A 22,613-nucleotide genomic window follows, 5' to 3' on the forward strand; every position below is an offset into this window, starting at 1 on the left:
AAACAGAGGGGTTAAACAGGATTTCTAAAGTTTATTTTAATGCTATTGTCTACTTTATTGGTATTAAATAGATTTTGAAATCGACACCTTTGTAATTAGAGCAGCTAAGTTAGAAGTCTGCTCTCCTATAGGAATCTGGTTCTCTTGTGCTGCAGTGCTGAGGTACTTGGGCATTCTTGCTGGCTGACTTCCTTCCTGATTGTGGCAGGCAGGTCATAGCAGGCACTGTTTTCTTTAGGAGGTTTACTGTGCTAAAATGTGTGTCTGTGTTTTTTCCCACTGACATACAGCAACAGTTGTTGTGTTATATTCCACCTGTGTGCTATATTTCTTGACTCAGCTATCTTTGAGAAGCTACCATACAACAGTTATTAGCACACCTTGAACTTGAAAATGAAAACACTGAAAGGAGGTTTATTCATCCCTACTGTTATCAAACTACACAGAAGTTAAGACTATACCAGTAAACCTGCACTTTTATAGTATGTTTATATGAAATTGTATCAAGATCCAAGATTGGTCTTGTGAAAAGACTCCCCAAATTGAAATGTTAAAAGTTGGCGGATATGAAGATAGATGGAGGACAGAAATTAACCTATGATCCAAGTTAGTCATTTTCTTTGCCAAAGTGGTTTTAGACAAGCTCTTTCATCTTCTCAAAGCTGTAATTGTCACATTCATGTAAAAACGAGGATTCAGACTGGCAGCAATTTCAATCTGTTCTCTGCTGTAACACGCCAGCAACATCACCCACCACTGCTGCCATTCAGTTCCTTCCCTAGCAGTGCTGTGGAGAAAGAGAAGGATGTGGTGGGGCTGGTTTATGTGTCTATGAAGTCCCCAGGTGTATCTGATAAACCTAGAGGAGTGAATGTCCCCGGGGGCTAGAGTCTATTTGAACTTCTCACAGTTTCTACTGCTGGGGACTACATCAGGTCCAGTTTCCACGACAGGAAAGTACTTTCCACAACAGCATACTTCAGTTTACTATGAATGAATGGGCTTTGCTCCTTCAGAGTTGGTGATGTTTACTTACATTTCATGATAAAGGAAGCTGTCCTTTTTAGTAAAAACTACATAGCCTGTGATGTTGGAATTTGTGAGCTTAACTAGGGATTAGTTTTATGTTAATAGGATGTGCATGAGTAATACTTTGTTATATAAATCATGAGTTAGAATTCTTTTCAGGGTGACTTACTCTTAACAGTAGCTTGAGAAAACAATGAGTTCATTACTGTGCCCATCAAGCAGGAAAAGTAGAGCTTTTTCTAATAAAAAGGTTCTTGCAAAAAGATTTTTATTTCTTCTTACCAGAACATTCTTTCACAGGGGTCCTTCACCTTTTTATTGTTAACATGTCCTTTCAAAATCTTGAAAACTGAAACAGCTAAGTTCAAAAAAGAAAACCCTATATCCTTTTCCTGGGATCTAGCGTCTACTCAAGAGCCGCTGCTCTGTTCACTTTTATTTTTACGAGAAAAGACACAGATTAGGGTTCCACACATGAAGTGAGCCTGAGGGGAGGGAGAAGGGATACGGGCAAAGGAGATCAGTGGAGAGAAAAGATGCAGGCTGTGCAGTCTCAAAGTACTCACCCATACCTTCTGATCTCCCTTCCTGAGGTCTCGGCCAGAACTTGCTCTAACTTTTTACCCCCGTTAACAACAGCAAACACCCATGCCAGCATCAGACTTTATCTATGTTCTGCTTTGTGTTCCTGGTTTCCACTGTAATCCTAACCCACAATAACTATGCCACAATCTAAATGCTTGCTGATGTCAAAGTTACTCCAGCAAATCTGACTGTCACATTTTTAAAGGACTTCCACAAGGTTTCAGAACATAAAGCCTAGACCAATTCCTTGACAGAATCTAAAATGAATGGCTTCAAATCCAACCACCCCACCCAAGAGTCACTGTTTTTTTTCTTAAACATCAAAAGCACAGTCTTTTCTGTGTGCCTGTCTACTAGAATTCTGATCTTCTACAGCCCCACCAGAATTTCTCATCTAGCTCTGATTCTCTACCCTCAAGCTGCAAAACCTTCCAAATTCATCCTGAAATAACAGTTCCAAAAGACTAAGAACCACATGAACAGGTTTAATCACAGTGGCCTCATTTCTTTGTCCTAATTTCTGCTTTCATTTTTCTTGTTACTGTGAAAAATGACTTTACTGATACCACTAACAAAAAAAAAAAAAAAAAAAAAACCCAAAAACCCACCTTAGGACAGGTAGGGTTTGTTTACTTATGATTTCAGAAGGGAAGGTCTGGCAACACAGCTTCTACCATGATGCAGGGGCGGGGCAAGGTGACTTTAAGAGGAGGTTCCTTTGTGCTTGTTTATTCTACATATTCTTTGAGTTACTGTTATATACCACATTGCTATTTCTATGAAAACTTGAGGCATTACTGCCTGAAGCTTGTTTTCTGATCTTATTCCCACTGCAGTGCCAGAAATCTAATGTCATTTTTGTTAATCACCCACTCCGCGTCCTGCTTTACTGATGCTGTTTGTCTCTTCTCTGAGGGTGCCACTCACTGTAAACAAGGTCACTGCCAACAGCTCATCTGTTTACTGTTCTTTATTTTGCATTGTCTCATGTGCTATTAAATAGTGAACGTTTCATTTCCAATTGTGATTTTTGATATCTAACAGTGTCTGTCATATAATTCCCTTTCAAAAAGCAAGAGTTCAGAAAGGAAAAGTGAAGGAGAGTCCTGCCTTCTTTATGGCCTTTCCTATTTGATTTTTTTTTTAAGGCAGCTTCATCTCAATAAAGCAGACAGCTTCTGTAAAGCATTGGAATGAAGTAACTGCAACCTCCTTTCTACGACATCACTTAAGTTGAATTGCTTTAATGTCAACACTGAGAAAAGATTCCTGCATGATCCAAACTGTACACACGCCCATTTATTCTTTATCTTCACCTCTTTAACATGCTCTCGTATTAAAACATTATCCTATTATCAGATATTCCTTAAAAACTGCCATAGGCAGGGCACAGACAAATCAGGCTCTATCACAAATAAACAAGGTAAAGAGACCTCTAATAGAATCTAACAATAGTGACATTCAGAAAGCTACCATTGATCAGAGGCCAACTCTGCTCTCCTCTCATTCACATTCTGTGACCAAACACTTGACAAAGAAAAATTGGACAGCATGACAGCATAGCTGCTCAGTAAAATACTGCATGACCTGAAACCTTCAGGGTGGTTTCTTGCTTTCTTTTTTCTTTATATTTTGTTTAAATAAATTATTTTTATTTTATGTGCATTGGTATGTCTGTATGTAGGCATCGAACTCCCTTGAACAGAAGTGAGCTGCCATGTGGATGCTGGAAATTGAACCTGGGTCCTCAGGAAGAGCAGCTGAGCCATCTCTCCAGCCCCTTCAGGGTGATTTCTTATCATCATGAGACCCTTGTCTACTATGCATTAGAAGCACAAAGGTCATGCAGAGGTGCTTGCTCCAAGGTATAACACAGTTGCCAAGATGAACCTGACACAGACACATAGGTGGATTACAGCAAACATTTTAGAATACTAAGTTTCTAATAAAAAGAGGAAGCAGGAAAAGATTCAATAGGCAAAGCATTTACTAGACAAGCATGAGGGTAGGAGTTCAGAGTCTCCATTCATGTAAAGTTAAGACAGGCTTGGTGACCACCTGCAATTGAACTGGATCCCCAGGAAAGGCTGGGTTGCCAGAATAGCTGAATCTGTGAAGCTGGTTTCAACTGAGAGCCTGCCTTAATATTTAAGACAGAGAGTGACTAAGGAAGATTCCTGTTATCAATCTTGGGCCTACACACGCAAAAGGATCCATGTGCATCCACTCACCCACATGTGAACATGTATATAAATGTGACATACACACACATACACACATGTACAAGACAAAAGGAAGCTAAGACAAGGCTTTGTTACTCAGACAAAAATAAAGCTAATTCATTTTCTGAAAGATGAAAGCAAGCAGGAAGAACATTGGAATATTTTTAGAAAGTAGGACAAGTACATGGTCAATACTATGAAGACAATTCAGCATTTGTAAGTTATTCAGGACAGTACGTTTAAGAAATGTCTGCTTTTACAATTAGTTATTTAAAAAATTCTCAAATTATCCCTTAAATTTATTATTTTAACTATGAAATGTCAGCTGTTGTTTTCTATTATTGGGTGATTTGGCCAAAAGAAGCTTTCTCTTTTCAAATGTGCCTAAATGCACCCATCACAGTCCACACTCAAAGCATTCCATCCCATCTTCCTTTCCCTTTAAAAATGATGGAGATCTGGGCCACGGAGATGGTTCGGAGAGTAGAAGTGCTTCGCCAGCAATCTTTAGCACCCACATGGTGGAAAGAGACAACTGACTCTCTTTTGTCCACTGACCCCCACCATGTCCACTGTGGTATGTGTGCATCAGGCACACAGATAGATGCCTTCTCATAAATAAATGTAACAAAATTTTTCTAAAGACTATATATATCACACAGATGCTTGGTTTCTTTCTTCTTCTGTGACTTGTACCTCAGTTAAATGATTATTACCAAAATTACTGTCAAGAAGAGAGGCATTTAGGGCACTTTGTTTCTTTCAGCAGTTCCAGTCACATAACCTCCCCCATCATTAGTTTCTTCCAGAGAAGTAGACATTTACATGGGTGCTCCTGGAGCTGTAGTCTACAGACTTGGAGAAAAGCACAGTGACACATATCCATGGCATGCATCATGACATCATACAAAGCAGTCCACTGCACTACTAAATATGCTCAATACTACTGCTGACCCTCCTCCTTCAGCTCCTGGGAGGTTCTACTGTTGCCACAATTTCTAAATAAGAAACTGAGATTATTGTTTCTTTACATATGTGTGTGGTTAAGTAACTCTAAAGGGTGTGATTTCCAGCTTTACACTGCAACTGAAATGGAAGAGCTTACATAGTCTTTCTAAAGCATTCAGGAGATTTCAGTCCACAGTGACATCCCATCTTAGCATTACTCATTTAAACCTGGCTTAGAAAACTTATAAATGCCTTTTCTCTTTTCCTTGAATTTGTACATTAAAAAACCCCAATAAGAATTTCATGTTTTGCTCATCATCTTGTGATAATTCTAAAAAATAATAAAAAAAATTTTAAAAGGCAAATACTTAGTAAGATGTTCATAATACCTCAGAAGTGGGAGACAGTTCTAAAAGAAGAAAGTCTCTAAGTCTAGATCGCGTTTATTTTGAATTCAAATTTCCACACATAATTTGAACTCAAGTTTCCCCACACTTCTATAGTACTCTTAGATGCTGGCAAACCATAAGAATAGACAGAAGCTTTAGATAGTATTTCAATTAGTACACGCTATAGATTGTCTGGTCAGTATGCGGATCTAAAGCAAATCACATGACAATGGGAGAGGAAGAGAACAATGTTGTCGCTAGGCCAGTATGGAGCTACTAATAGTTAGAATAAAAACCCAGGGGAAATGTGGATGATGAACGGGATTCTTCAACTGTCAGCCTTCCTTGTTTATACCTAAATACTTTCTAGTCTATTCTACTCAAAGTAGACTTGCATCAACATGGGATAGCTAAAAATAACAAAGTTACTCATCAAGTTAAGGTGATCAAAAAAAAAGAATCCACTGAAGCACTTGCCAAAAGTTGAAAAGCTCAAATGAAATTGGACTTCTAATATGATGAAGGATCATGTAAACACCAAACACATGGAATTTCAGACAGTCTGAGCAACCTGTCAATAACTTTCACACTGAGAGAAACTGGTGCTGAGAGGTCCCAAAGGAATATTTGTAGTTTACTAACAGTGATTGCTCTGAAAACAGCTGATGCGCACTGAGATGAAAACTTTCAGTAACACAATTAAAAGATAAAGTGAAACATAAGATAAAGTACAATTTAATATTCAATTAAAATACAATTTAAAATTCAAACAAGCAAAGCATAAATAAAATCAGGTATTTACCCATGATATTTTCCTTCTCCACCCCAATAACTACTATGTCTTACATATGCACTCTGTAACAGTCTCTAAGCTCACTGATTTACATGAGTTGCCCACGCCAATTCTCCAGCCTCCTGCCAAGGAGCTATTCTTATTTTATAGACAGTAATCCTCTTCTCACACAAAGTCCAAACTAGAACTCAAATCTAGCTTCAAATGACTGAAAACCCATTTCTAGTGTAGGCTATCTACATAAGAAAAAAACAAGCAAAGGAAGCTAGCTCACGCTGTGCTGTGGAAAGTTACACTGCTCGTAATTAGTTTGGGCTATTTAATTGTTAGGAGGTTTACACTAAGAGGCCATCTAAATTAAAGAATGAGCATTACTTGTTCTTTGGGACAAGAATGAAGACTGGGTATTTATCAAATGGATGGTGACACTGCAATTCAGGGAAGACAGGGTCCCTCAACCACAATCACCGTCTAAGGAAATTGTGACAGAATACACTGAGTTATAATCCTATGAGAATCAATTGACATCATTTTCTGTTGAGGAGCTCAATACAAAGAGAAAGGAAACCAAAATTCTAACAGTAAAATCTACAGGAATATGTAGACTTAACATTCCAACAACAGAAGCTAACGGCAGGGTCAATCTAAAAAGCATAATTTAAGGACAGCTGAAAAAGGCTTTCCTCAAATGTGCACATCCTGAAGCCACAGTACAAATTCTAGCTCTTACACATTATGATGGAGGACCTGGAGCAACAAAAGCTTTGACTTTTGGATTCTCATCTGTTAATAATCTCACACTAAATTAAAAACAAATCTGAGGAAGGAAGACATGGATCTAAGGTATTTTCCATATATTTTTATACTATAGGCTGAAAATAAAACCACACGAATTAAGAGTCCCTAATAGAAAGCCAGGGCAGGGAAGGTGAAGAGCACAGTGGACAGAACGCAACCAGTACTCCTCACATGTTCTCTTCCTATTTTCTTGACATAGATAGTTGCAAGACTTTTATGTTATTTCAAATAAAAGGCTAAGTTGACCTTGAAAGCTTAACTATGAACATAATTGCAAAAGCTAATAAAAGTGCACCAAAGAAATATGGCAAAAAGGATTACTGAAAAATTAAAATGGGGAGATGAAAATTATTCCAGTCATTCATAAGTAGAAAATGAAAAAAATTAAAATAAGGGAATAAGCAGAAATAAGTAGTAATATCTTAGACATGTATAGGCAGATATCCTAAATATTAGCATAACACAAATAAAACTGCAACATAATCCTGATGCCATCATATCACTGTATGCAGCCCTGTAACAGAACAGTCTTCTTCTCTTTCAAAGACTTGAGAAAAAGTACTGTAGCTCCAACACTTAGGATTTGTTGTAACAGTTTTAGCAGAATGGGCATTAATTTTATTATGATGAATAATATTCAATGTATTTTAAGTAAATAGAGGGGTGTAAGGCTGTACTCTGGGACTCCTTTGGTAAACCTCTCTCTCCAAAAATATTTATTTATGGCCCACAGCAGTAACAAAATTATAAAGTAGCAACAAAAATAATTTTATGGTTGAGGGGCTCTCACAACCTGAAAAATTGTATCAAAGGGTCGCAGCACTAGGAAGGTTGAGAACCACTGGTGGAAAGTATGATATATATATAAAATTATCTGATCATATTAACTATGTAATAATTTTATAAAATTATCAACAAGCATTTAAAATCCTGCATCTGGACATTATTATAGATCACTCTCTATTTTGCTATGCTTTTGTTTTGACATCTATTTTTGAGACAGGACTCTTCCTGCCTCAGCTCCCAGAGAACTGGTATTATAGGTATATGGTGTGTCATTAGGCCTGGTACATGCTGCTGAGTTTTAGAGGAAGAGTCGAAGTAGAGAATCATTATTAAGCAATGAGATAGTTACTGATAGGAGTTCATTAGGAAAAGTAACCACAAGCACAGGAAACTGGACATAATTCTAGTCTATAATTTTTTTGCTAAATGCTTACAAAGTCTAGCCATACCCAACCTTCAGTCATTAAAAAGAAACTTAAATACAATTCTAAGTGAATTATTAACTATTATAATTGAACACATAAAAAGTCATTCAATTATACAATTAATTTTAATAAAATAAATAAAGCTTCATCACACCAAACTTGAAAACAATATAATCTATGTGTTAATAAGCATTTTCCCACGTTATTTTTGTAGTGCAAGTTCTCAAGGGAAGTGGCAGATGCTATATTCTTTAAGTCTGCAATGATTTATCAAAAGTTTTATGCCAAGAGAACAAAGAATAGCAAATTCTTACTAAAATATTTTAATGTTTACCATAACATTTCTACTAACGATTTCCAAAAAAAAAACTACCAAGAAGATGTGTTTTCAAACACAATCTTTTTCCCCCTGATTAAATCCATTTCTGAACTATGTGCATGCAAAGTTAATAAATAGAAAGAAACAAAGAGAGCTGTCATTTTAAAATTACATTCTTAAAAAGTTTAAGGATATCATTTGTGGAACACAAAAGGGATTTCCTTCTCAGCAGCATTCCAAGACACAGCTCTTTCCTGCCCAAGGCAGACAGGACTGCACTTGTCTGGAAGCCACTCAAGTGTTTACACAAAGGCAGTTTTCCCAAATCTTCTTATTGTGTATACAAAACAGGAGATACAAGGGTACCTCCAGTATATGATAAATCCTGTTTAGAATAAATTCTCTCTCCCTCAGAAGAGCCAGGCTAACATGGTGGAACATTATCCGTATCACTAGTAGACAAAACTGCCAGGAAAGCCTCGGGGAGAAAACAAATATGACCAAAAAAATCAGCCATATTTTATAGTGTTATGCTACAGCTTCTAAATAACTATGCCCAAATTCACAGGAAAAAATAAAGAAATACTATAATAATTTTAACAAAAAAAAGATTAATAAGAGAAAAGCTGCTAAGCTAGAAAACTGTTTTCTAAGTAGTGGTCACCTACTTAGAAATAAAGAAAAAAAAAACGAAAAAACAACCAACACCAAAACCCAACAAACAGTTATATTTGTCAATTTCCTTTTTAATTTAACAAGAAAAAAAGACTATCTTTTACAGCTAAACATATTTAGTACAGTTCTAAGAGATCCAGCAATAGAGAGCTCTGAATTCTGTTCATAAATACATTATAGAATGCAGTTCACGTCCTATATAGAACAATTCTTACAGAAATAAAAATGTAATGTTTTCATAAGCTAGCAGAATGAAATTTTGCTCTGACTGCCCCCCACTGATTCAAAATTTCTAGAAATATACAAGAGATAAAACTGAGATTCTCTTTTGAAACAATTTATCCTAATTGTTGATTTTATTAGAATTCCTAAGAAAACTAATGCTTCATGTTAAAAGAATTATGTGGTAGTAATAGCATTTGAATGTTTGTATGTCTTCTTTCAGTGGGCAAATAGTCACACAACAGCAGCTATCTGGGAGTTATTCAGAACGATTTTATGTCTTCTGACTTCAAGAACAGCAAAGGATAAACAAAGTAAGAAAATCAATGACTGGACATGTCAGAGAAGCAAGGTGGAAAACAGATGTACCAAGTGAGAAAAACAGCAAAGCAACAACAAAACCTCAGGACATAAACTAGGTAATGTCAAGGTAATTAAGTGTGAACAACAGCTATTTAGCTGTTCAACAGGTCTTCAAGTAAGTAGGGAGGAAATAAATGAGCTCAGCAGGTGCGGGACCCTGAAATAAATGAGCTCAACAGGTGCGGGACCCTGACTGCAGTCACAACTATTAAGGTAAGGAGGCAAGATCAGGGTGGCACACTTCTGTCAACAGTGAGAGCCAGGAGAGCTATACTTGAGCAGTCAAAAGAGGATTTTAAGTCGTTCAGCAGGCAATGCTGTCATGGTAGACATTCTTTCAGAAATAATAGTCTAAAACAAAATAATGATAAAGTGGAAGAGGAAGAAACCAGTGTCAGAGAAACCAATTCAGAGCAACCACAAAAACCCTGGAAAAGAAATAAACCAGAACAGCAGAATGATGGGGAAGAAAAAACGGGATATGTCTTAAATTAAAAAGGACAACTGTTGTGGGAGGTCCTTCCGCTCCTCCACCCAATAGCCGCTGAGACACCAGCCCATTGGGGCGTGGCCTCTCTCCCTTTAACAAAGCGGCCACTTCCCTCCTCGCGCTCTCTTACTTCCTGCTCCCCTTCCGGTGACTAGACTCCCTTCCTGATTGCGCAGAGGGCTGTTGTCTGGGACGGTGATCTGTATGTTTTTTCCCCTTTAAATAACCATTATATTAATCATAATTCCAAACTAGCATGGGATAGTTTGTGACTTACGCCTTCATCTGGCGCCCAACGTTTGGTTTTAGGACCCCTCCTTCCCCCGCTCGGCTGCCTGCCCCCAGTTCGGCCGCGGCCTGTGCTTTGCGGCCTGTGCCTTGTGCGTGGAGCCAGCAGTTTAACATAAATCATCACACAGTGGCTTTTCTTGCTGCAGTTCTTTATATTTTCCCTTTAGACAACTCAGATTGACTTCCAAGTCCCCACGCAGCCTATCGTTTGCCTCCCCACTGTGGATTTAAACTCCACAGGCCCGCGTAGTCTCTGCCCATGTGGTTTGCTCTTTTCTGAGTCGTTTTTAAATCTCCCTTGCAAGCATGGCGCTTGAGTGGCGGGAACCAGAGCATGCGGTTGCCTGTTGCCGAAAGCTGCAACCCCTCGGGGCGACTCTGTCACGTGGAGGCATACACGGCTTCCGGGTTACTCTTCTCTACCCCTGGATTCTGGGTTTATGGTTCTGTGTACAGAATTGATTCAATTACATTTACTTTGTTGAGCAACTTGCATTTCCCAGGTTTTAACAAATACTAGGCAGACACTGAAACAGGACCTCCTTTTGTCGCGACATGGCAACAGCACCACCTGCTGGATAATAGGTAATATGGCAGTTTTTGTTTCCAACACAAATTTTACTGTTTTGTTTGCCAATACAATGGGTTATTTCATGCATAGTCATAGTTTATATGACTATGGGGATAAGTTAATTCACTGGTTACTAGGTTTCAGTATTCTTTTGAATATTCTATCATTTAGGAAGAATATGGCACTCCTAAGAACCATACAATCTTTACTAGAAACTCATGCAGGTCAGGAGATTCAGGATTCAAAAGCTTTGAAATCACAGGTGCAGAATGGGGACTAAAAAACTGATACCTCAGTGAAATCACTAGAAACACATGTAGCTCAGGAGATTCAGGATTTAAGAGAGACAAGAATAAAAAGACTTGAAATGATTGAAGAAATTATTGGAGCTGGTGAACAGAGTAAGAAGGCACAAGGACAGGATACAATGCCACCACCAGCTATTAGAACTGGCTTACCCAGGGTTTTAGCGACATACCCTATACTTAATTCTGACAAAGCATCAACTTCTAAAGGCTCTAAGAGAGTCAAAGAAGCTAGATGGACGCCAATAGCAATGAATGATCTGAAAGAAATTAAGCAAGCTATTGTTAATTTTGGCTTGCACTCTGCATATGTAAAGGAAATGATAAGGACTTGGGCTTCTAATGCTAGAGCTACCCCCCATGATTTCCATCAGTTAGTGTCTGCAGTTGTAGATAATGGACCTTCCTTGATGTTTGGAATTTATTTCAGAGAAGAATCCAAACATATGGAACAGCAAGGAAGAGCAAAAGGTGTGGAGGTTTCCCAAGATCAAATTCTTTGTGCAGGAGAATACGCTGATCCACAGGTCCAAGCTCTTTATGACGATGAAGTACTGTGTCTATGTCACCAAGCAGCTTTAAATGCTTGGAATAGGATACAAGATCCAGCAAAAAGGGTTGAATCATATACCAGAATTAGGCAGGGACAGAGAGAACCCTTTATTGACTTTTTGCAAAGATTAATTAAGGCTCTGGACATAGGGGTAACAGACCCAGAAGCTAGACGACTACTTCTTGAATCTATAGCTTTTGAGAATGCAGACATAGAATGCAAAAAGATAATTGGGGCTTTAAAGTCTAGATCAGCACCTATGGATGAATGGATTCAGCATACAATGAATGTTGAGACGTTTAGCTATAATGATGAATCTTGGGTAGGAGAAGCGATTTCCAAAGTAATGAGGAGACATCAAACTACCACGTGTTTTAATTGTGGTAAATTAGGACATCTGAAAAGGGATTACGGGCAAAGAATTTCTAGGAATAGTACCTCTTCTGGGAATGACAAAAATAGGAGACCTCGGTCTTCAGGTATATGTAGGAGATGCGGTAAAGGCTGGCATTGGTCCAACGAATGCAGGTCAACAACAGACAGACAGGGCAACCCGGTATCATCGTGAAACTACTTGAGGGGCCTCTCGCAGGCCCCCAAGCCAACAGTGGCCCAGTCATTCCCAGTCACAGTGGAGAACACGCCTCACCAAGAAAATTAAAAGCTCCAATTTCTGCTGTAAAAAATATTACTGGTCTAAATGATGAATTACGCATGGAGGATGAGTCAAAAAACCCAGTAGGACAGAGTAAACGTATATTTTGGCAGACTTCTATTAACGATCAAAGACCAAAGCTAAGAGTCTGTATAAATGGCACTTTTATTGAAGGCTTATTAGACACAGGTGCGGATGTAAGTATCATTACTCCAGAATCTTGGCATCCGAATTGGCCTCTTCAAGAGGTAGATGTTCAGTTCCTGGGAATTGGAACCCTATCTCGTGTAAAACAAAGCACAAGATGGGTTGAATGCATAGGGCCTGAAGGGCAAATAGGAAGACTAAGGCCATATATAGCCAATATTGCAATAAATTTATGGGGCCGTGACCTGCTACAGCAATGGAATATCCAGATTAACATTCCTATAGTTCCAGGAACTCATAATTCTGGGAAGGATATGATGAGGTATTATGGAAAAAGGTCACCAGCCATTCTTGCTGTACAAGAACATACAGCAAATACCAAACCTTTAGAGGTACCAAAAGCCCTACCATTAAAATGGCTAACTGAGAAGCCAATATGGATCAAACAGTGGCCTCTAGCTGAAGATAAATTACAGGCATTGGAACAGCTGGTGCAAGAGCAACTAGATGCTCACCATATTGAAGAATCAACCAGCCCTTGGAATTCTCCTGTGTTTGTTGTAAAAAAGAAATCCGGTAAATGGAGAATGGTGACAGATTGAAGAGCTGTCAACAAGGCAATTCAACCTATGGGCCCACTACAATCTGGAATTCCATTGCCTTCTCTATTACCAAAAGGATGGCCTCTTATAGTTATTGATTTGAAAGATTGTTTTTTCACTATACCGTTACAAGAAAAGGATAGAGAAAAATTTGCCTTCACAGTGCCTACTTATAATAATTCCCAGCCTAATAGGAGATATCAATGGACTATCCTCCCACAGGGTATGCTCAATAGTCCTACATTGTGCCAATATTTTATAAGTAAGCCATTGGAAATAATTCGTAAACAATTCCCCAAGTCCATAATTTATCATTACATGGATGACATCTTGTTATCTGATTCAAATAAAGATACTTTAGAAAGGATGTTTGAAGAAGTATAGAAAGTCTTGCCTAGGTGGGCAAATTGTCCCTGAAAAGATTCAAAGAGGAAATTCTATTAATTACCTAGGTTACAGAATAGGGTTAGAGAAAATTAAAACGCAAAAGGCACGAATTAGGTGAGACCGGTTAAAGACTCTTAATGACTTCCAAAGATTGTTAGGAGACATTTCCAGTCTACGACCAGCTGTTGGGATAACACCTGATCTAATAGTTCATTTAAACAAAACCTTAGATGGTGATAAAGATTTGAATAGTCCAAGAAAACTGACAGCTGAAGCAGAAAAGGAACTGACAATGATTGAGGAAAAATTACAGGAGGCACATGTGGATAGGGTGAACCCAAATCTTAGCTGCATCCTAGTCATATTGCCTTCCAGAATTTCTCCTACAGGGATTCTAATGCAGAGGGAAGATATTATTTTAGAGTGGATATTTATACCTAATAAACCAAGTAAAAAAATAAAAACTTATATGGAAAAAGTCTCTGAATTAATTATAAAAGGTAAGCTGAGACTTCGTCAACTAGCAGGAATAGACCCAGCAGAAATTATAATGCCTTTTACTACTGAAGAAATAAAAAAGTTATGGGAAGACAATGAACCGTGGCAAAGAGCTTGTGCTAATTTTTTGGGAAAAATTAATAGCAACTATCCCAAAAATGGTAGACTTAACCTCATAAAGAGAACTTCTTGGATTCTTCCTAGAATTGTACGTGATGCTCCAATAACTGGAGCCTGTACGTTCTATACTGATGCAAATAAATCAGGGAAAGCAGGTTACAAGTCAGATGAATTGGAGTAAGGTGGAACAAAGCCCTTATAATTCTGTCCAGAAGGCAGAATTATATGCCATTCTTATGGTGCTAAGGAATTTTAAAGAACCTCTTAATATAGTTACAGATTCACAATATGCAAAAAGAGTTATCTTGCATATTGAAACCGCTGAATTTATACCAGATGACACAGAGTTGACTTCATTGTTTATCCAGGTACAAGACATAATCAGGAACAGGCTTTGTCCGATGTACATAACACACATCAGGTCCCATACAGGTCTGCCCGGTCCTCTAGCACAAGGCAATGCTGAGATTGATCAATTATTGATTGGAAGCGTGTTGCAGGCCTCAGAATTCCATAAGAAGCATCATGTCAATAGTAAAGGCCTAAAGAAAGGATTTTCCATTACATGGCAACAAGTTAAGGACATTATAGAGATGTCCTACTTGTTCTTTCTATAATCAAACACCATTGCCTGCAGGGAGTAACTCAAAAGGTACTAAAAGAAATGAAATCTGGCAAATGGATATGTTCTACTTTATGGAATTTGGTAAATTAAAATATGTACACCACACTATAGACATGTATTCAGGTTTTCAATGGCTACTGCCCTGAGCTCAGAAAAGGCTGATTCAGTAATCACACATTTGTGATTGGAAGTTTGGCCATCATGGGTATACCTGCACAAATAAAGACAGATAATGGTCCAGCATATGTATCTAAGAAAATGAAACGCTTTTTTGATTATTATAATATAAAACATATTACAGGTATACCAAATAATCCTACAGGTCAGGCAGTTATAGAAAGATCAAATCGTACTATAAAGGACATGCTGAACAAACAGAAAGGGACCGAAAATACCCCCAGAAATAGATTGCATAATGCTTTATTAACCTTGAATTTTCTTAATGCTAATGAGAAAGGAACGACAGCGGCAGAAAGACATTGGATAATGGAAAAGTCTGCTGAACTAAATCAAGCAATTTATTTCAAAGATGTGCTGACCTCTCAATGGAAGCCAGGAGATGTGCTATGTTGGGAAAGGGGTTTTGCTCTTGTTTCCACAGGAGAAGAAAAATTGTGGATACCATCAAAATTAATAAAGTTTCGATTTGAAGAGGAGAAACCTCTTGGAAAGGAGAAATGACAGCTCATCCACAATGATGATATTCATACAGGTGGTAAGAAAAACATATAGTACGAGGGCAGGGTTCTCTTCTTATCTCTGCAGGAAAACACTCATCTTCAAAAAATTTAAGGGACCCTGGATGTTTGAATATTGACAGATGGAAACTATTTACAACCCAATAAGAATCGGCAAGAAAATCAAACAGGTCCCGTAAGTAAAATTATTCTACTCTTATCTTTAAATATGTATTAATGTGCATTTATTTATTAATATATAGAGCTGGTTTTGAAGTTGGACTCTGGCTCAGTCCCTCTCCAATTCCAAGCCTGTTGGTAAGAGAAAAACCCAGAGTTTCTGGAGTTTCTGTCTCATGTCAAGAGCCATGATAGGGGACAGAAAGAAATATGAGTTTAGAAAACATCTTTATTTTTCTTCATATCTATCATACTTTTCATTGAATATATCTATCATGCTTTTCATTGAATATATATATATATAGTCTATATGATTAATGTTTAAGTTTTTCACAATGAACAATGAGTTTTTCCTGAAGTGACATTTGAAGTTTCCAGGAAGAAGATGGGGTCCCATAACAATAACTCCACCTGGTTGACATGACGTCATGATACTGATAGCGCTACTACAAGACCTGTTTTGGGTACCAGCTGCACAAGACAGTTCCAACTTGGTTAGCTGAAACAGTGCACATCTTATACAACATTCTGGCCAGACCTGCACAAAATACTCAGAGACTATTTGCAATTTTAAAAGACATTGATCTTGAAATTTAACCATCATTTTACTTTCACAGGATCCCCCAGAAAGAACGTCGCCACCATGACAGCTGGAAGTAACTCTAGAGGACAACGTCCCCTCTTCCAATAAAGTTTGCCCTTGGGTTTAGGGACATCATTTAGGGGTTGATTATAATTGGTATACGATTGAGGGTTGGGGAAGAAATTTTATAAGCTCAGGGATCATTTGAAAAAAAAAAAAAGAGGGATAATAGATTGGTACTTGTTGGTACTTGTGAGTTATTGTTTTGAGACAAATGTATTGGTATCGATTCTTATATACTGATACAAAGTGAAATTATATTGACTATTGTATGCACGCATGTTTCTACCTCTGTTTAAAAACATTTTTTATGTATTGACATATATTGTATTGATATATATATTGTATATATTTACCATATTGCAGTGTAAATTTCTACCTCTGATTAAGATACTTACATATTGTTTGTGTATTGATATATATTTACCATATGTAATGTATATTTGTACATTGTTTATATTTGGAGGTCATTGTCCTAATTTGTTTCACAGTCGTTTATTGTCTTAGTCTTTAAGTTAGATAGGTATTGAGAATTATATAGATCAATAGTATTCTAAGTTTGTCATTTATAATTAGACTAATCAGGTTCTTTAGATACATAGAGATTATACTCAGTATAGATAGATAATCTTCAACCTCTTCAAAGAGCTGTAGAAAATGGCCTTTAATCTAACTCAGAGTTTTGTGGTAGTGAGACACAATTGTTCCTGGCAACACCGCTCTATTCCTGAAAGAATATTGAGCACCAAAGACACTCCACCTGGAGCCTTTCTTTTTGGCTGAACTGGCCTTTGGGCAAAGAAATGCCCATACCTCAACCACTGACAGAAATACAGAGTATCTGTGAATGGAAAAAACAGGACTGTCATATCCTGCCAAGACAGGGTAAGATAGTTTTGACAAGTTTCTTGCCTTTGAAAATGGTGTGTCAGTTATGCTAGGCCTTAGCCAAAGTTGGTTGCTTCAATGCTGTAAACGTGACCTTGGGTGATTGCCCAGATAGCTAGTTGTCTCTGTGATTTGTTGCATGTTTTGGAAGTTGTTTGATTGCACTTCCTAATTACTCGGGTAACATTATTTCCCTTCTCAGATCTTCTATGGGGTTGAAGACTATATAAATGTAGTTACTTTCCACTCATGACTTAGCCAAGCTATTTATTATACAAGACCTAAGCTAGTTAGAATAGGATATTTGTACTTATTGTATATAATTTCATAGTAGGTTTAGAACTCTCTTACTTAAACAAAAGGGGGAGGTGTTGCGGGAGGTCCTTTCGCTCCTCCACCCAATAGCCGCTGAGATACCAGCCCATTGGGGCGTGGTCTCTTTCCCTTTAAAAAAGCGGCTACTTCCCTCCTCGCTCTCTTTACTTCCTGCTCCGGTTCCGGCGACTAGACTTCTTCCTAATTGCACAGAGGGCTGTTGTCTGGGACAGTGATCTGTAAGTTTTTTCCCCTTTAAATAAGTACCACCCTATTAATCAGACTGGTGTGGGATTGTTTATGACTTATGCCTTCACATATCCAAATCACAGGATATTTATATAATCTCAAAAAGGTTTGGTGTACCATTTTGTTACAAATTCTGTAAGACTCAAATATATATATATATATTTTTTTTTTTTTTGATTTTTCAAGACAGGGTTTCTCTGTAGCTTTGTCAAATATATTTTTTTGTTTGTTTTAAAGAGACAGGATTTCACTGTGCAGCCCCGGCTGTCCTAGAACTAGCTCTGTCAATCAGGCTAACTTTGAATTAACAGAGATCCACGTACCTCTGCCTCCAGAGTGCTGGTACTAAAGGTGTGTACCAGCATGACCTGGCTCCCAGATCTTATTTTTAATTTATATGCATGAGTATTTTTCCTGTATGCATATGTGTTCACCACACGCATACCAGTCCTTGGAGATCAGAAGAAGGCATTGGAGTCCCTGGAGCTAGAGTTACAGATCTTTCAACTGCAATGTGGGTACTGAGAATTGAATGTGGGTCCTCTGGAAAAGCAGTAAGTATTCTCACTGCTAACCCACCTCTGCACCTCCGCCACGTCTATTTTTAGATACCAAAGTCCTGCTGTTTCTGAATGTCAAATAAACAGAATCATTAAGTACACATTGGTGTGCCTTTTCCATCCGAATTTTTTCATTTAGCCTAACACATGATAAACTGATTAATACTTCACCATTCAACTTTGCCCTTTCCTAAAGCTCACATCTCCTTTATCTCTAATTAACATAAATCTAAACATAAATCTCTCACTTTCTGTTACATAAATTACACAGTGAACACATCAACACAGAGGGATCGACTATTCTGAAAGCAGAGCGGCTTCCACTCAAAGCATTTCAAGTGAGGATCACCATCTTGTGTTAAAACAGAGTAACTGCAACACCAAATCCATTGTCAAAAACATCTGATCTGTTCATATCACTAAAATATTGCAAAGTCTGGAACACTAACAGTTCATGATTATAGTGCATTAAAATGCCTAGATAGACAAATTAGACTGTACATATTAAAAGAAGCTTTTCAAATTATATGCTCACTTTTATTACTTCAAATACTACACACACACACACACACACACACACACACACACACACAAAATGAGTACCACACAGAAAAGGGCATTTCATTACTATTAATATTCTATTAAGTTTGAAAACATTATCAAATTAATTCTACTAATGGATCTAAAATATTCAATATATGACTTTGGTTCCTGGCTAATTTCAACATCAGTTACAAAATTCAGGAATCTAGGAATATTTGCAATAAAAGGGAAGGAATTTTATTTAAATTTAAAAGTGATCGAACTTTAAGCAATTATACAACTACATACTTTTGATCTAAATAAATTTGTTTTTTAAATTTGCAGTTTTCAGGATAGCATATTAAACAGAATCTAAATCTTGTAAGCTCAACAAACAACCGCGAAAACAAAAAATATGTAGCTTTTGACAAGTCATCTTTGTAGTAATTTGTAAATAAAAAAGTTAAAGTGTTCTATGGTCAATCAAAGGTTTTTTTTTTTTGTTTGTTTGTTTGCTTGTTTTTATACAACCACCAGCTTAAGGGTAATTTATCCCCCTACTTCTGAAAACTCTCATAGTTAAAAAAAGAAAAGTCACTTTTCCACCCCTAGATAAGACTTGCTTTTTTTAAAATGAAGTCTTTAAAAAGAAACTTATAATCTTAAGTATAAGAAGGTAGCATTCAAAATGAAAAGCAACCAATCAACCCATAACTACAATGAAACAAAAAGCACAAACTTTGCTATACTACACCATTTTGGGTAGCATTTGGAATGTTTTATTATTATATGTTTCAGTTAAAAAAATAAACTGTAAACTTTAATGATGTATACGACTGTCTACTACATTTCAAAAGACACAGAAAACTAATAGGCTGAATACTTTGCATGAATACTGGAAGCTAAGTTCCCTGCATGTCTTTCAAATTCTTACAAAGTTGATGTCTCTCGTCGATTTCAAGTAACTCTATTTCCTGCAGCCACTATTCTGGTCCTGGCCATCCTGGTCAAATACATATCTGAATTTTGATGTTTGACTCTGTAAAGGCCCTGTGGTGATAATGTATATCTTCTAAAAACTACATGAAAATAATCTTAAACATCCATAACTAGGAGGAAAACGCACAACAAAACTAAACTGGGGTTCCACATCACATGAGTGAGAAAGACAATCATAAGAAAGCAACAAGTACTGGAGAGGACAAAGGCAGAGGGGTACTTAAACCCTGCTGATGGGAATGTACAAGTAGCACAGGCCACTTTGGAAAGAAGTATCCAGGATTCACAAAACTAAAAGCAGAACTAATATGATTTGCTTCACGCCTGGGAATATACCTAAAGGCACCCAAATCAGCATTGCTCAGAGATGGTTACACCTCTGTCCCAGTTAACTAAGGTTTCTTTTGCTGTGGTGAAACACATGATCAAAGCAACTTGGTGAGGAATAGATTTACTTGGCATCACCACGTTCCATACTCCTTGATAAAATTTATTCCTACCTTTCATACAAATCTGTGAGATATTCAGCACTCACACATATCCTACAAATGTTCAGCCATCAGCTGGCTTGTGCAAACACAGCAGCAGTGAGGGAAAGCAAGTCCACTTACCTGCTGTTGACCAAAGCCTTCACTACAGTCAAAGGCCTAACTGAACTAAATAAAATGCTCTTCTAACAGAAAGGATCCTTCTTACCTTCAAAGGCTCTTTTAAAAGTCACAATTTAAAAACTTCAGAGAATTACATCTAAGGTACATATTGTGAGAACAGAATCCATTATTATTTTCATTCTAATATAGTGAAAGCAATGGTTACGACAAGATTTCTATAGTTATGGTAGGTTACATGATTCTCTCAAGTATGAAATGGCTTAGACATTTACCATGATATAGAGGAAAATGATAAAAAAAAAATCATAAAGAAGCCTAACTAGCTTAAAAAAAATGTCTTGAATAGTTAGTTTTCTAGAGATATAAAAGAAAAGTTTGTGGCAGCAGTGAGGGGGTAGAGGGGATGCTGGAGAATTGCAAAATACTTTCATTAACAGTTCCCTGGGTGGCCTTGGACCTAGTCATTCTCCCTATTTTTCATTGTAATTCTCAATGAAAGGGTATGACATTCTGCGTTAGTAAGAGGCTGGCTGGTCCATTCCAACTCTAGTTCATCTACACTCAAGAGAATAAAACCTGGGACCAGATTTTTCTAATACCCTTAGTGTAAATACAAATGGGTCATGCATAGTCAAAACTCCATTCAAAACTTTCCTGAACACTGGGAGACTGGTTCATCAAAAACCCTAGGTTTCTCTTGTTCTCTAACAGGAAGAGTAGTAAACCTGTAGCCTGTAACTAAAACAGTTACACACCCTCCAATGTCTGATACAACAAAACAAACTTAGCAATACAATACAAAAAGACATAAACCCAATAACTACAACACCCATATCACCTCCTTTCTTACCTTGTCAATTCTGTCTGGGCGATTAGTAGCTGCCAAAACAGTTACATCTTTTAGTTGTTCAATCCCATCCATCTCTGTTAACAGCTGAGCCAATACACGGTCTGCAACATTCCCAGCACCTGAAGAACTGATATTTTGAAAACAGTTTTAAAAATCTTCTTTCCTATCTTAAATACACTATTTTAAAAGTTCTTTATAAGAAAAAAAGATATGTTTGCAAATGTATGCTTGAAGAGTCATTAATAACTGAATTATTATATCAAAAACTATATTCAAATTGTTTCCTTTCCTATATCATCAAATATGGTGATTTTTCTAAAACTAAAATAGTAAATGAAACTAGGATTGGGAAGCGAGATGTAAGATTACTTTAACCAGTTCCTCAAATACACAAAGAATTAAAGACAGTCAAAATTTATATCTGCAATATATCTATTGACAGGGACAGGTACTGAAATTTAAGTTCCTTATGGTATAGACTCATTGCTCAAAGGAAGGCTGAAAACTCTGCATATCTCCCAGGAATGGAATGCATAGAAATTATCAAGTATTTTAAAAACACAGCAGCAGGTGGGTAGTCACCACAGTCCTCATTTCTGAACAAACTGGCTCATTTATGAAGTCATTCACAAAGCCAGTTCTACAGATACAAAACCCTTAAATCAAGTAAGAATACTGTAAGAGAACCCTTTATCAAGATCAAAAGATAACAATTTTCATCCACAATCATGCTGATTTCTTCGGATCTACTCAGAACTATGAATTATCTAATCTACGGAATGAAATAGCACTGTATGTATATTAACACACATATCCAGTGAAATGTACTGGGGAGGAAGAGAAAAGAACACAGAGTCTTCTGTCCTAGGATGAATATTATCTTCATACATTTAACATATGCTAAATGTGAAAGGCATATCACCATGTATAGTTACTGACAGGATTCAGATTTCAACATACGATAGAAGCTTAAAAACTTACTGACCATCCACAGGACAGAATCATCAGACCCACAACTTACAAGTGGACATGAGGTATTATATGATGCCAAGTGCCAAGCTGAAGAAGAGGCAAAGGACCATAAAAAAGAGGAAGGACAAGAAAGGACGGAATTAAGGGACAGTCAGTAGCAATGAGGAGAACATAATGTAAGATTTTCAGAATCTTAGAAATAATACACTTCGGGGTCAACACATTCAAATCAATACTGCCAGTTTCCCAGCACTTGGAGGCAGAGGCAGAGGCAGGCGGAGCTCTGTGAGTTTCAGACCAGACTGGTCTACAGAGAGTTTCAGGACAGACAGGGCCAAAATGGCAGCCC

General features: G+C 37.3%; 1 protein-coding gene across 3 annotated transcripts in view; it reads right to left on the reverse strand.

The window, feature by feature from the left end:
- Positions 1-22,613, reverse strand: part of Afg2a (AFG2 AAA ATPase homolog A) — a 180,966-nt gene that overhangs the window by 111,065 nt on the left and 47,288 nt on the right. For all 3 annotated transcript variants that reach the window (XM_057757278.1, XM_057757276.1, XM_057757277.1), the window contains exon 14: positions 21,293-21,419. In XM_057757278.1, coding sequence (XP_057613261.1) covers positions 21,293-21,419 — 127 coding nt within the window. The remainder of the gene's footprint in view (positions 1-21,292; positions 21,420-22,613) is intronic.

The sequence above is a fragment of the Chionomys nivalis genome, chromosome 24 (assembly GCF_950005125.1).
Source record: "Chionomys nivalis chromosome 24, mChiNiv1.1, whole genome shotgun sequence".
Lineage (NCBI taxonomy): Eukaryota > Metazoa > Chordata > Mammalia > Rodentia > Cricetidae > Chionomys > Chionomys nivalis.